The 16641-nt window shown below is 38.8% G+C and overlaps 1 protein-coding gene across 1 annotated transcript in view; it reads right to left on the bottom strand.

Annotated features, from left to right (window-relative positions):
- SMC1B (structural maintenance of chromosomes 1B) overlaps positions 1–16641 on the bottom strand; it is a 77750-nt gene that overhangs the window by 54495 nt on the left and 6614 nt on the right. The window contains 8 exon segments of the mRNA XM_067531031.1: positions 1927–2134; positions 3385–3427; positions 3430–3466; positions 5902–6042; positions 7074–7332; positions 7805–8043; positions 9003–9206; positions 16205–16317. Coding sequence (XP_067387132.1) covers positions 1927–2134; positions 3385–3427; positions 3430–3466; positions 5902–6042; positions 7074–7332; positions 7805–8043; positions 9003–9206; positions 16205–16317 — 1244 coding nt within the window.

The following is a 16641-nucleotide window of genomic DNA, read 5'->3' on the forward strand; positions in this document are numbered from 1 at the left end:
TTCCCAGATCTGATTCAATCCTGCAAATCCAGCCATGTCTGAGGCAGCCCCATGGATAATGTCAGGGCATGCACCCGAGAACGTCAATGAAGAGTTGGACGGCACAGTCTGTTAGGGTGTTTTTGTCCATTCTGACAACATGGCTGAAGAGCATGCAACGCTGCTTTTGAATAGAATGAACTGAAAGAAGGCCAGATCTCAGAGAGTATGACATTTCACACAAAATCAAATCATTTTTATGATCAGGATTTGGTGCTGAAAGCACATATGGAATGCCTCTAGCCGATCCATCATTCGTGACAAGATATTTGGACTTGAATCCCATCAAGGTCAGCCATAGTTGATGAGTCTTCTGCCTAGGGGAGAGACACATGCCAGACAAGTGCTTTGTGTGCAAGTCCTTTTCCTCCAGGACGTGCAAATCCAGGGATGCTTGGCTCAAGCTTCATCTGCTGGAGGAGTCCATCCATGGGTGTCACTTCAGACCTATATGTGGTAAGCCAGTATTGGCCAATACTCACCTGAACACATATCATATATCCTGGGATCACCTCACCATAGTGCGGGGCTACCTGCATCAGTATTGGAAAGAAAGTGAACAGGATACTGGCAAAACGAGCACTGGTGACTTCATTGCTGATTACGTCAATGTCAGTGAAGACCTCAGTGTTGACAGCCCTGGCACCAACAACTCTGCAGGCTGATGGTAGCTGTTATGACACCCCGTGACAAAATCAGAACTTGTGTCCCCTTTATGTGTGGGAACTGACACACTGATCTGGACAAAGGCAAGTCCTGGAAGTAGGACACAAAACTCTGCTCCTCTGAAAGACAAGAGCCCCCTTGCCCTCAATCAGAACTAGTATGTCCCAGGGAATGAAATATGAGATTCACAGTGGGGCCTAATCGTTACCAGTACAAAGTACTGTGAATTGGACTTCACATGTCACCAAAAGTCTTCAAAAAGTGCTTTGTGGTAGTAGCAGTGCAAGAAAGGCACTCCCTCCTCAACAGCAGGGAGGGGTTGGGACCTTCATAATATTCATATATTTGAACTTATTTTAGGTTCCCCTGCCACAGAGACTGGAGCAGGCACTGTATCTCTTCTGAAAAAATAATATTCCTGCAATCTCTCAAACAAACCAAATTTAGCCAGCTTTGAACAAGAGGGTCTCTTTAAAATTTCCCTTTCACAGATAAGGAAGCAATTAATAAAGCCATATGCATTTCAGGCCAAAGTATAACTTTCTGATGGCAAAAATATGAAAAGCTTAAGATCTATGGATCTTGACTGAGAACTCTAAATGTCACTGTATCCTCTAAAATAAGAACAGAACCCATATATACCAGTTCTTACACACAAGCTTAAATGTTATCAATTATTTTTAGTATTAGTGAAGTACATATACGGTTTAACAATTTACCATAATGGACCGTCTGAGACTGAAGTTTTTTTTGCAGTTAAAAAAAATTGCACTCTCACTTCTATTACATTACATACACACAAGCCCAGTGCTGCTCTTAATTTTAATCAATCATTCTAATTTTTATAAATATACTCCCATTTGAAAATTTGGGAAAATAAAGTCTTGAATGAATAGTATGCTTATAGATAGCATGAAAAAAGAACAGTAGTTTATAACAGTAGTAAATTTATTTTTAACTTTCATAATCTGAATGTTGGTGTCAATTCAATCACTTAATTCTTTAAATTCAGAATGACTGAATTTAATAAATGTACAATTCTTTTGTAGTACAAAATTTGCATTATCAATTCCCATTTATAAGTGAATACATAAGTAGATTGAAAGTTAAAATATATTCAAGATGGCCACAGAAAGCCCCTTGCTGCCATATATAACACTCCAAATACAACTCTCGAATCTAATTAGCATGACAAAAATGTAAATAAAGCCATCCATTTACCACAGAATCAGGATAAAGTCTTTTGAGACTCTCCAGCATCTCTGCTCTCATTTGCCGGCGTCTTCCTTCATGGTAGTCAATTCTAGCATTCTGCAGCTCACCAACTATTTTGTTTAGTTCTTCATTCACTTGAGCTATCTGTATTCTCGAATTCTCCATTTCATCAGTTAGGACTTTCTCCTGTTGTTTTTTCTCTGCTAACAATTCACTTTAAACCAAAATAAGGTAAGATAGGAGAAAACTGTAACCCAATTATAGAAGTCTCAACTTTTCATTCAATTTTGTAAGTGGGTTTATTGCACAGGTGAGAGCATCTGGGCTGCACTGAAAAATCTTTACATGGAAACAAGATTTTGATACACACAAGGCAAATTATGAGACAATAGATTTTACTTACAAACCAGTTTTACTGCTGCCATTTATAAGATTTGATATTCAAACAATTAATTAATATCATCTTTTGCTAAAATTAAGTGGTTAACAGAATATTTGTTCAGCCATTCAAGGTCAGACATAAATGAGCTCTAAAAATTATAGAAGTTAAATCAAACACGGCATGTTTTTCCAATGAAAAAAGTTTCTATATTTTCTTGGTTATTCATAGAATTTTTCCAGCAAGTTACATAAGGATTTAGCCACACAACTCACATGGTTGGAAAAACAGTAATATATTTAAATATTCCTTAGTTTAGTCCAAATTCTGCTCTCAGACACACACATGTAGATGGCATAATGTGAATCTGAATCAATATAAAATAGTTTTTTGAAATTCATTTGAACTGAAAAGCCTCTGACAAAAATCATGACCCACTTCACACACTTGCACAGGGCTTAAGGGGACAAAGTACCGTGCATTGGGCATCACAGCATTCCTCCACTAGGCTGCAGCTCCCCCTCCATAGCAGATCTCCGAACCAGTACAAGCCAGCATATCTAAGCCAGTGTGGAGGGGGAAGTAAAATGTGCCAAGAAAAGGGCTGGTGCAATTACTCTACACACAAATAAGGGGCAGGAGAAAAACCATGGACCAGGGAATAAACTATGACTAATTCACCATCTGGCCCCTATTCTGCTTTCACAGCAGCAAAACAATAAAACTGCATTCTGCCCTCTTATTCAAGGTTTGTGGTAAATCCACAATCTAGTCCATAATGAAGACATGATCCTCATATACTTATTAGGAAATGGAAACAAAAAAATAAAATGCTTGAAGTAACATCTGGGAGGACAGTAGAATCTGTCTTAGATGATCTCCCTTCTTTGATTCCAATTTTAACACCCAAAATTATTGAAAAAAATTACAACTAAGAACAAACAACAGTATTTAATGCAGGACCACTACCCTTACATTTAAAAATACACAAACAAAAAAAAAGGGGGGGGGGGGGCAGTTTTTCAACAATGTTTTTTATAGTATGCAAAGATTCTGAATTACAATTTTTTTTAAAAAAAACATACGTGCATGACTTGGTATACTCCTCCAACTTCTCTATTTGTTTTTGTGGTCTTCTATCTGTTCCACAACTTGCTTTATATTTTCCTAAACAAGCATAAATAGGATGCAATTTTCAAAATTAAGCAATTCTAAAGCCAATTTGCTAATACTATATATCACTAAATTTTCAGAGTGGGGCATTAATATTTAGCTGTGACTAACCTTGACTTCAATGGATATTTTATGATTAAGTTTAGCATATCACTTTGAATATTTAATGGACAGCAGTTTCCCATGTGAATACTATACTATATCTATCTACCAAAAACAAAATTCCACTATGGTTTTCAATCGAATTAGTATATACATTTTTTCAGCGTGAAGGGACCTTTACATTTCATAAATACCACTTGGTAACATCCCTTTTAACATTTAGTTTAAAGTACCAAAGTTTAGGCTTTAAAACAAATGTAAAAAGATTCACAAAATCTGTTAATAGACTGGCTTTCTTTGATTTATAAATATTTCAAAATTTAAAATGTTCCTCTGCAGAATTTGAAACCCAACACCACAGCATTATACTAGTGAATATGAACCAGCAACTGAAATTAGTCATTTTTCATTATATAAAGTACGAAAACTAAGTGTACAGTACATGGTGACAGGGAAGTTGGATTTCAAATTCCTTCACTTTCACTAAGGTGAATTATATCAATAAAGTAGGTATGGAAATGAATATTTTATTTTTAACCATACATGTTCCAGCAAGTTGTTTAAAAGATTTAAACATGAAGCAGACATCAGCTCCTGAAATATGTCCCTTTTTTTTTTTTTTTTTTTTTTAAAGGCCACCTGCCCACCCAGTGAAATGCAGTTGTGCTGCTCTGATTAACAACTAAGAAAATGGAGAAAACTTATTCAAATATACCATTTCATTCTATTTATAATGGATAAGATGATTGTTTCAAAGCTCAGGACAAATCAAAGATAGGGAGTTGCATTAGTTCCATTTTATGGTAGTAATTTTTACTTGAATTCTGTTAATATAAAATTCTAGAAAGAACTCTAGAGTATTAATTACTATGTGCCTTTTTTCCCCCTCAAATGTTTAAGCATTGATACAGCCATCTTCAAAAATGAATTCATAAGAAACAGCTTCAGCTTCTTTCAATTCCTTTCATTAAGTAAAGGAGACCAATCAGATCTCCAAAGAAGTGGGGATAGTAAGAAGAGAGTGCAATATCTAAAAGTGGTATTACTTTAAAAATAGCTACATGTAAGTAACACTTCTACTTAGAGAATTGCCTCTGTATATTCTCACTTGTGGAAGATAAAGCAGTACACCCTCCCACCCTCACCAGCCCCTGCTCCCACAAACATACTGTTGAAAGAATGCTAATTTTAAAAAATGACTGTTGAACTGCTGTTCTGAAAAAGGCATCTGTGAATGATTAGCAATCTAAGCAACTACTTTGCAAATCTACAGCAAGGAAACAGCGTTCACCACAAAAGCAACCTTAGATATAGCAGAATGAGCCCTCCAACCCAGGAACATGAGCAACCTGATAGATTACACTTTTCTAGTGGATGTGTTTTAAAGTTTTCTGAATATATATGAAGTTCCATCTACACCTTCTCTCCACGTCAAAAGGTGAAGGCCACAGAGCTGACTCTGCACTCCACAGTAGTTGATAAAACTACAAGACTTGAACAGGGCGTTGGAAAAATTACTCAAATCCCACCCAAATGCAGTGATGTTTCCATTGAAAGGAAAGCCTTTAAAAAGGGTCTCCGTCATTTCTGGTTCCAGGTATAAAGATCACAGAAAATGAACCCTGAGCAGGAGACTAACCTTCTAAAGAGAGAAAACAGCACCCATTCTGGTCCAATGGAAACATTTTATTGTCACATGACACTTCTTGTTCTGATCTCCCATGAATCAATGGTACAAGGAACCAGAAAATGCTCACTTTTTTGTCTTTGCAGTTGGAACAAAATTCACACCCTGGAGCTGAATTCCAAAAGCAGGTATGAAACCAAAAAATGGCCCTAATCCCAAGCACACAAAAATCAGCCACAAAATTATCCAGGTGGAAAGATCACTACAACAAAACTGAACTTCAAAAGAAAAAAAAAAAACCAAAGATTTGACAAGACACACCATTGATACTGTAGAGTCCCAGCACTACAGTTGTCATGTTAAGAAGGAACGGAGGACAGTGCGTGTGTGTCTCATTCTTACAATTACAGTGTAAGCATTCAGATCTGCAAGCATACTTGCATGAAGCCACATCCTAGAATGGATATGTAAAGTAATTTTTGAAGGACAAAGCCTGCCATATGGCAGGAGGTGAGTCAGAAGAGAAGCATAGACATCTATTCTGTATCAAAATTGTTGAAGTGTTTTTTGGTAAAGAATGCATTCAGTGCATTTATACAGAAATGTATAAAAAAAACCGAACAAGTGTTAGACAACAGACAGGGTTTTGTCGTTCCCCCCCGCCCCCTTCCCAAATAAAATTCCATCTCAGTATAAATACCTCAATTTCTTTTTGCTTCCTCTGATCAAATGCCATCTTTTCTTGATCTGCTTTTTGCTCCCACTGCAGTTTTTCTAGTTGTTGGGTCAATGTAGCTACTTTCTTTCTCACTAGATCTTTTAACTCTTTATACCGATCCAGCTGTACAAACAGTTTCAAATATTACTCACTTTCTTAAATAAAGGGAAATGTTCACTGCATTATGTGCTTGACTAGCAAATTAATAATCTTATCAAAACTAGAGTTTGTAAATTACTATCCACATATGGAGCCAAGTATTGGCAATCAGATGCCATGAAAGATAAGACAATCTTATTCTCCTGTTTTCTTGCCTATGATCTAGTTTAGAGTTTTGTTTTGAATACAAAACTAAACTAAAGCTTCCATAAACATTTCTGAAAAAAAGATAAGAACAAGACATCATCTAGTCTCTGAGAGGGCCAAAAGTAAAGGAGTCAATCATAAGAATAAGTTATTTTGATACAATGTGGGAAGCTTCCAAGGAAGAAAGCCTGTAGAGATATACAGAAGGATTAAGTCTGGGACAACCCTATAAATTAGGCCCAAGTTTAAAAATGTACATTAAGCTCAGGCACATGTAGTTGGCAGAGCTATTTTACTTTCAGCACAAGGAGACTGAGAACTTCAGGAACTTTAAACAAAAATCCTGTTCTGTTAAGCCACAATAGTAGACCCTCATTTTGTCCATTCGAGAAAGGAGGCCCAATCATGGTATAGCTAGCCACATTCTGGGCTAAATGTGACCACTTAGCGAACAGCAACTGCTTACACTGTAAGTCAAAAAAAAATATGTGAAGGGATGTTACAATTTACTTCAGATAACTGAAATTCAGAAATAAGATGTTTTTATGTACAAATTGACAAAGATTTTAAATCTGTCAGTTTCCAGGATAATCCTGTAAGAGATGAAAAATAAAGGCAATGTCACCATTTCTCATCCTACTGGACAAATCTCCGTTTTTCCTTAAAATTCAGTCTATAGCAAATTGGATTTGTAACCATTTAAAAAAAAAAAAAAAAAAAAAAACCACACCACACCACACACCAATGGGTGAAATCATGGCCCCATTGAAGTCAATGACAAACTCCCATTAGCTTAAAATTGACTCCAGTCTAGTACTTCCCCTCCCCCTGCCATTCCCACAACTCACCTGACTTGCTTCCAGCTCAACATCTGCTCCTCTCTGCAACATCTCCTCTTCAACCTTCTTTTCATATGCTCTCCAAGTTCTCTCAACATCAGTAAGCTCAGTGTCCAGTTCTTTTATGTTTTGCTCTTGTTTAGCCAAGTGTTTCTCATTATCTTTTAAGGATTTCTTAGCCATATCTACTTTCTTGATTTGGTGAGAAGTGTTCTCCTTTGCTTTAATATACTGGGGCCTCTTCTGATTCAATGACACTTCTAGAGTTCTTTTTTTAAAAGAAAAAAAAAAAAAAAAGGAATGCATTTTTCTCAACTTTGGATTTCAGTGAAACCAAGAAATGCAGTGTGGAACAAGATAAATAAATAAATAAATAAATAAATAAAACAACCACCTTTGAGGTAGAGACCAAGTATGAGATGGTTCAGTCTAAAGGTCATATTTTGATCCATATAACTGAAAACAGATTTAATGTGAAGTACAATACTATAGCACACCTACAACATTACAGTAAACAGGTAAAATGTTTTATTGAGACTAGTGACAAATAAAGCAGCTGAAAATTAAGTACTATATATATTTATTCTGTAACGTGTGATTAATATTTTTTAAATCTCCCATTGACTTCAATGGGGCCAGAATTTCACCCACTCTCTTAATCAGGAAATACACTTTGAAGAATGACTTAGAATGCAAACTAACTCAATGCCTCAGTTCAGTCCTATAATAGGAAAACTTACTTAATTTCTTTTTCCGTGTGTTGTTGGTCTCTATTTAATGTTCCTAGCACTTTTTTCTTAGCTTTAAATGCGTCTTCAGCAGAAGAAAGGGAGCTTTTCTTGGTAGTCACATCCATGTTCTTTTCATCCAGTTTATTGTTCAAAAAATCATTTTTTTTCTCATTGTGATAAAGTCGGAAAAGTTGCAGCTGTATCCTGCTTTCTTTCAATTCTTCAAGCAGCATCTGGTAACGTTCTGCCTAAAACAGCAAAATTTTATTTGTAATTAAAAAGATTTTTAATCAATAGCTTAGTTGTCCAATAGTCTAATCTCAGATCCAGAGTGAAATGATTTGAAGTACTGGTGACTATGATTCTAGTAAAGTGCCCCAATCACAAAAAAATTCAGCCATGTAATGCAGTGCTTTACTAAAAGAACTGCCAATCTTGCAAAAAAATATTGTCACTTATTTCATTAATACGACTATTGGACTTTGTATACTTAGAAACTATTATTTCAACCCCAATTCCTGGGTAATATTATGAATTCCACCCAATAGTGTGTCATACTACTTTTTTTCTCTTGTGCATGCACTCAAACAAATTTCGCAATATAGGGTCACTGTACACTTAAGAGAAACAGAGAATGTGGAAATTTAGCTTGGTTTCAATAAGTTTCACACCCCCGGAACAAAATTCATTAGGACTTAAGCAAATTGCAGAATTGGGCCTTCTGAGACCAAGTATGTTTGGATGCAAAGTTTATTCTTCCATTTTTAAACAAACATTCTGCCCAATAAGTGCCACTATTGCTCCCTTCATTTCCGCATCACATAGTGACTGCACAAAAATAACAGAAATGCAGTACTACTGATGTATACTGGCAGAAGACAACTACTCATCCTGCCCCACAGGAAAACATGGACTCTTCCTTGCTGATTTTATTTTTTTGGTTAAATATTTCAGATTATACAAATTATCTACATTATGTGGGGAAGCATTTACCGAAAAATATTTCTTGAAAAACCATCACTTTCCATAAAAACAAGGAAAATTTATTTATTTAAAAATTTATTAGAAGTGCTTGACCCAAGCTCTACATACTCTTAATAAAGTTCTGATTTTATAAACTCACACTATGCTAACAGTTTGCAGGATCAACCCCATACCATGTTTTCTTAAATATGAAAACCTCCTTTTATGTTATTTTTGGAATTACCTCCTCTTTCTCTAACTTTGCATGCTTGCGTTCTACTGCCACACTTTTTTTCTTGTTATAATTAAATTGTGCATCCCCCTCTGCCTGTTGCATTTTCTTCTTCTTTCTCTCATATTCCTCAGCAAATTCCCATGAATTACTAATTTGTTCAAAAAGCTGTGTTCTTTCCTTGGGCTTCTTCATTGCAATTGACTCTACTGCTCCCTAGAATAGAGTTGCAAAGATGTAGCACTTAGAATCACTGCAGATCACTATACCATACAACGATGGAATCTGAAACTGCAGACAATATTGTGCTATTCACTTCCATAAAAACCAATATATCACTTGCTTCAATAGCCTCACAGAGATTTGAAAGTCCACACTGAACCTAAATTGGACACTGAGACACCACATATGAAAAGGCAAAAGTTGTGGAATCATGAAGTTTCTTAACTAGCAGTACTGACAGCAAGTGTGACTCAAATTACAATACAAACCTCACTATTTAAGAATATATAGTTTACATAATTCATCCAAAAAAATTTCTAAACTAAAGATTAAAACTTGGGAAACAACAACTCCCGTCAGGAAGTGTTACCACTAACACAAAGTGCAGTATTAGGTCTTATTTATCCCAACACCAATGATGTTATGGGACTGGTGGAAGTTCTTCAAATGAAAATTTTCTGAGAGAGTTTATATGATAGATTCAGTTCCTTCTACATCTTGATAAATTTTTAAACCAGACAATTTAGTAGATTTTGAAAAGTAAGTACTACATGTATTTATTTTGTAACTATGTGATGACTATTTTTATATGTCTTATCAATATTTAAGGAAAACTAAATTAGTAGAAGAGATTTTTAACCATTGTACCTAACTAGAAAGAACATAAAACTAAGAACACTTAACTGCCAAATACAGTTTGCAAAAAAATTAAACAGGAAGCTACTATTTAAACAGACTTCTGAGGCAGATTAGGATTAAGTATTCAAATATCATTATCAACCACTGAAAGTAAATTTCTCTTGTTTTAAGATAATATGCTTTTTAAAAATTGTTTTGGGGCTAATTTAACAGCTTGTCAAACTAAATGGATTGGAGAATTCAAATACTGAGGCCTGGTCTACACTGATAATGTAGGTTGACGAAATGCGACTTCCGTCGACCACATAACGTATGCATCTCCACCGGCATATCAGTTCTGCCAACCTAAATAGTGGTAAAATTTGACTTAATAAAACCATCTCCGCAAGTGGCATAGCACTGAAGTCGAATTGTATGGGTTGAATGAGCATCAGTGTAGGCAGAGCACAACGTAAATTGAAGTTATTGGCCTCCGGGCAGTATCCCATAATGCTCTGTTGTGATTGCTCTGGACATTTGCACTCTGCTGCACTGTGGCCACGTAAACAGGAAACAGCTCCTCCCCTCAAGCCCCAGGAAATTTTGAATTCCCATTTCCTATTAGGTCAGCACGGAGAGCTTGCCAGCACAACTAATTATGGGGCCTGCATGCCCCAAACGTGCTGCAGCCTGGAACCAACCTAAGGTCTTGGATCTCATTGGTCTATGGGGCGAAGAGTCTGTTCTGGCTCAGCTCCGAAACAGCAGAAGAAATTTGGATATCAATGAGAAGATATCTCACAGCATGTTGGAGAAGGGGTGTAACAGATACGTGCAGAAGTGCCACATTAAGATAAAAGAGCTGAGGCAGGCGTATCAGAAAAGTAGGGAAGCTAACAGTTGTGCTGGTTCGTCACCAAAAACAAGCCACTTTTACAAAAAACTGCATGCAATTCTCAGCGGAGACCCAACCACTATGCCACCATGCAGCCTAGATACCTCGGGGAAATTAGAAGCCAGGATTAATGAGGACAAGGAGGGGGAGGATGATTAGGAGAACAGGGTGCAGAAGAGTGTGGTATCCCTTGTACCTGAAAGCCAGGAGCTATTTGCTACACAGGAGCAGCCCAGTTGGACACAGGAAACCGTGACTGATTGGGATGCCGGGGAAGGCACGTCTGGTGAGTATGTACTGCAAAATACATTTCTTTGGCTATATCCCCAGTTCAGAATCTTGTACCAGCAGAAAAAAGTGGTGTGTGTGATGATGGGGCCGTGCTTCCTCGTAGTTGGTGTGCTTAAGCATTGGGTTCACCCTGGAAAAGATTATTTATGTAATCAGGGATCCTCCAAGAATCCTCCATGGATTCTCCAGGAAGCTTTCATGTAGGTACTCTGCAATCTTTGCAGGTTTCTTGGGAGGGCAGCCTTATTTCTTCCACTGTGATAGAACACTTTCCCCACCCCTCTGTTATTAATTGTGCAAGCATCATCGCAGAACACAGCATAGCAACATAAGGGCCAGGCCTGTAGCCAGATGCTTGCAGTAAATCCTCCCTTTCCACCTATGTGACCTTCAGCAGACTGATATCATTCATGGTTACCTAGGGAAGATGGCGCACGTTTACATTACCCGCCCAAGCAAGTTTTTTAAAGTGTGTGTTATTCTGCAGCCGAGGATGGTTTCTTGGTTCAGCACACCTCAAGTCCCTAAGCAAGACGTTGTTGCTATGGGCCTCAGGCATCCGCAAATGGGTGCCCATTCCTCCAGAGACAGTTAAGCCCTACCCACCCCACACCCTTTCCACCACCTCTTAAAATCCTGATTTAGGGAGGACAATGGGAGCCTAACATCCATGCTGCTCGGGGAAGCATAGACTTAAGCAGCATGGGCACTGGGGGATTTCCCTAAAATAGATGCCCTAACCCCTTACTTACCATGGCTGGAATGACAGTCCAACCACTGCAATAGTTATACAATGGTATGCGGTTCTAGCCTTTCCTTGGGAATGTTCAGGGGAGTTTTTACATTACAACATTGCTCTTCATCCACGGGAGGAGTTAACAATGGGTACAGTGTGCTTTGCTTCCCTGACAGCGGACAACGTGGCCTTCAACACACCATCTCATACTCCTGCAGAGCGCCTGTCGCAGATAAGGCGGGAGAGGGAGAACACACTCAGATGACATGTTCAATCAGATAATGAACGCCTCCATGGCTGCTGACACAGAGCTAAGAGAGTGGAGGATTTCATTATCAGACAAACTGGACATGGACAACAGGAAGGCAGCACAGGAGTATGAGTGTTCATCACAAGATGAGATGCTGCATATAATGTGTGATCAATCAGAAATGTTGAGGCATCTGGCTGAGCTTTAGGAAGCTCAGCAGCAGGAAAGACTCCCTCTGCAGCCCCTGCAAAACACTGAGCTAACACACTTTTTCCTAGCCCCCACACTGAAGCGGTCTAGGAGGTTGTGCAGGGTGCAGTATGTGCTCCACTCATTGCTGGTTGAAAGAAGCAGAAAGAGGCAATGGCCCCTTTAAAAAGAGTGGGAATGTGAGATTCTTTCCTCTGTGCACAGCCAAATTGGGCTCTGTATCCCCTCTGCCCCAGACAATGCATGCGGAACGTTAAACTATCTTCCTTTTTTCCCCACTCTGAAGAATCACCAATAAAAATATTACTGCTTTGCAATTCATTACTGTTTCCTTATTGATATGAAGGGAATAAAGAGCAGTGGGGAACTGTATCGGTGGGGGATGGGTAGGGATGTAACGTGAAAGCACAGCACAGGTAAGCGATGCATGTAACTGTTCTGTCTTATTGCAAAAGCAGTTTTTCAATACTTTCCTGAGGCGCAGCACTCCACAATCGGCTCTGTATTGCAGTGGCATCTGGCTGCTCAAAATCTGCAGCCAGCCTATCCGCCTCCACAACCCAACGGGAACTTCTCCCCCTTGGTCTCCCATATATTATGGAGCACACAGCAGCCAGAAATAATTATTGGGATGTTGCTTTCACTGAGGTCTTACCTAATGAGCAAACTGCACCAGCGTGCCTTTAAACGTCCAAATGCACATTCCACCACCATTCTGCACTTGCTGAGCCTTTTACTGAAACGCTCCTTCTTGCTGTCAAGGTGCCTGGTGTAGAGCAAGATGTAGGCAGGATCCCCCAGGATCACTACTGGCATTTCAACATCACCAATATTTATTTTTTGGTCAGGGAAGAAAGTCCTGCCTCCATCTTTGAGCAGACCTGAGTTCCTAAAGATGTGCGCATCATGCACCTTTCTAGACCACCCCCACATTGATGTCGGTGAAGTGTCCCCTGTGATCCACAATGGCCTGCAACACCATTAAGAAGTATCCCTTTTGATTTAAGTACTATGTGGCAAGGTGGTCTGGTGCTAAGATAGGGATGTGTGTGCCCTCTATCGCCCCACCCACAGTTAGGGAACCCTATTGTAGAGGAGCCTTCCACTATGTTCTCCACGTTTCCCAAAGTCACTACCCTCCTTGGAAGAAATCTATTAATGACCCATCACACTTGTGTCACAGCTGCTCCCATGGTGGATTTACCAACTCTGAATTGATTCCCAACTGATCAGTAGCACTCTGGCGTTCCTAGCTTCTAGAGCAATGGGCACTCTTTTCTCCACTGTCAGAGCAAGTCTCAAGCGAGTATTCATGCATTTCAGGGCTGGAGAGAGCTCTCCGCAAAGCTCCAAGAAAGCAGCCTTTCGCATACGAAAGTTCTACAGCCACTGCTCATCATCCCACACCTTCATAACTATGAGATTCCACCAGTCACTGCTTGTTTCCCAGGACATTCCACTGACTGCAGATTGTGCATGACAGCCTGCAGCAAACAGGAATTGTTTCATTCTAGTACTTGTAGCAAGCCAGCCTCAGTAACAACACAATTTTCAGCACTGCAGTTCCGGTCTCTCCCCTGAAAATGCTGCAGAATAAGTCATGAGGTGTTTGTGATGCTCACAATAGTGCAGAGCTGAGAGGGCTCTATTCCTTTTAGGCAATGGCGTGCACGCGGCAGAGAGTGCAGTGTTTGCCTTTTCACCCCATTTTTTCAATCATCTGTTTGTTTGGACTGGGACAAGAAGGGTGGTGGGGGAAGGAGGACATTGCATCATGGGAGGACGAAAACCTTCCCAAACACCCCTGCGGGTAGTTGCACTGTGGAATAGCTGCACACAGTGCACTCCTTTGATTGCCGATCTAAGCACAGATGGTGGGGATGCAATCCCCGATACAACAAGTTTGGTGTGATCACGCTCCTCCAAGTTCTGCAGCTCGCTGGGTGAAGGTTGATTTAAATTAAATTGACTTCACTCCTCAGTGTAGACACACCCTCAGACTATTAGCAATGGGATATAGTCTTTCATCTGCATGTCATCAATTCAAAACAACCACAGTTCCCTAATGACCAAGACTGGCCACTCACTGAGGGTTTCATTATCTTTCATTGTGATCTTACTCTATTTCCCAGTGGATAGATACCTTCAACTCACAAAATACACTATCACCATTGGCATCCTTATTGGTAGTCTCCACAGGCAGGCCAAGAACCGAATAGATAAGAAAAAGGAACTTTCACTTTAGAAGTGGTTCTTCAGGTGAGTATTTGGGTTCATTAATAGGCCAACGTAGGGAAGGTGGTATTGTCAAGCACCTTCTCCATAAATAGAAGAATTCATTCTCTAGTGCTGTCAAATAAGTTGTATGACCCAGGGACCTCTTGGTGCCAACTCACAGAGTGCACAAGGTTTTACAGGGATCCCCTGGGTTGGATATATGCATAATAGTTCACTGAAGAGAGGCATGTGAGGTCTTTACCAAGAGCTAGTAGGCAATTAGTTGTCAAACTCATTGCAAAATGTATGTACAGATATATAATATTATGTATCTATACTAAAAATTATTTTCTTAAGGTCTTGGAGTTAAGGCAGGTCACCAGAAGGTGACATACCTCAGAAATGTTCCTTTTTGAAGAAGGCAGCAGACACCTGTCTCTTTGTGAGGCATGTAATACACAAGTGAACAGACAATGTATGCCTATTTGCATAGCAAGCCACAGGCAAAAGAAATGACTGAAATCTACAGGAAGGAAATTCACAGGATGAAAGAAACTAAAGGAGGTGGCCTGCTTACGACTAAAGACAAAGGATTGTTAGGGTATATCTGAGCGTAAAAGGAAACACATGGGATCTTTCACCTAAAAGGCAAGCTGACAGCATGGCTCTCTCATGAAAGGAGGGTCACAGCCAAGCCTGGCTGTAAAACGCTGCAAGCATTTTGCATGAGCAATACTCTACAAGATACTCTCAAGCCTTCTAATTAAGTCCAGACTCTAGCAACTGTTTTGATTTTGTTGTATAAATGTAATCATTTGTTTCCAATACTTCTACTTGCTATTACTTGAATCTCTAATGCTTTGTTAAATAAACTTATTTATAGCGAAGTCAAGTATAATTGATGTGTGTTAAGAGTAGTGATGATTTGAAGTGGAACTGGTAAGCAGGAATGTACTATTTCTTTGGAAGCAGAAAATCTGTGAATATTGTGAGCGCCCAGTGGACTGGGCCTGCACACTCCAGGGTGATGCTTGGAGGGCTTAAGTGTTGGAGTGTGCCTATTGCTAACCTACAGAGAAACAGTGGGACTTGTAATGACTGAAGGGGAGTGTTTGAGTTGAGGAGCTGACCCCTAGCAAGGGCAAACAAGGTTTCCTCACGCTTAAGGACAGGCAGTAGCCAGATGCCTCACAACCCTGGGTACACCGTGAAGCACCACACAGTGGCACCTTTCAAAAACAATGAATTCATACTTTAAGAAGATTAATGCACACTAAACTGGACAAAGAACTGAAAAACATATTTAAGTAAAAAATGTGCTATGTCAGAGAAGAACTAAATGTCCTAACAAGATTTTCCATCCCCAATATTTATGAGTATTATAAATTGAGAGAAGAATTATTTTGGCTCAGGAAATATGGTTATGAGCCAATTTTAGAGTTGTTTTTTTTTTAAATTCAGAACACAAAAGACCTTTATCAACCTATAAACTGAAGTACTAGATATTACTGGCTTTCCTCATGAACAGTGCTTCTCCCTACCTCCCTTCCACACTCTCTATTCTCCAACATACACAAAAACCTTGCAATTCCCATTTCATAGCCTATACTTCTTAGGCTAGGACAAGACTTCTATTAGTGAGGGACTAATTAATGCTGCTCCCTAGTCAGCCAAACAGGTAACTGTCTAGTTCTACAGACCAAGTATGTTACCTCTATAGCACTCCCAAGCTTCACTCAAGTTTTGGCAGATTACCAAGTACCTTAAATGCTTACCTGAAAAACCATGCAGTTCCTTGCTTTGACAATTATGCCTATTTTTTCGAGTTCTGCTGTATAAACTGATCGGCTAACAGATTTATCATTGAAAAGAAACTCAGAACAACTACCTAATAAAGACATAACAATAAAATTAAAGTATCATGTAACCAAATACATGAACTACACTGATGCTTAACACATGTAAAAATGCAACAGTTTTCAATTAATGTAATTTCACCAAAATATATTTCTTAATATAGATTTTTAAAAATCAAATGTCAACAATACAAAGTAATTTACTCCGTTGGTCTTTTGTATAATTACATCCTTCCATATAAAAGCTCTTGTTGAATATATTTCACCAAGTAAAAGCATCCTATTACGTGACAGAATAATTTAAATCAACTTTAAAAAAATTCATATTTCTGTCTAAAAATGTTTCTTATAAGTAA

Source organism: Emydura macquarii, unplaced genomic scaffold (genome assembly GCF_026122565.2).
Source record: "Emydura macquarii macquarii isolate MOO-44397 ecotype Brisbane River unplaced genomic scaffold, CSIRO-AGI_Emac_v2 contig_3122, whole genome shotgun sequence".
NCBI lineage: Eukaryota > Metazoa > Chordata > Testudines > Chelidae > Emydura > Emydura macquarii.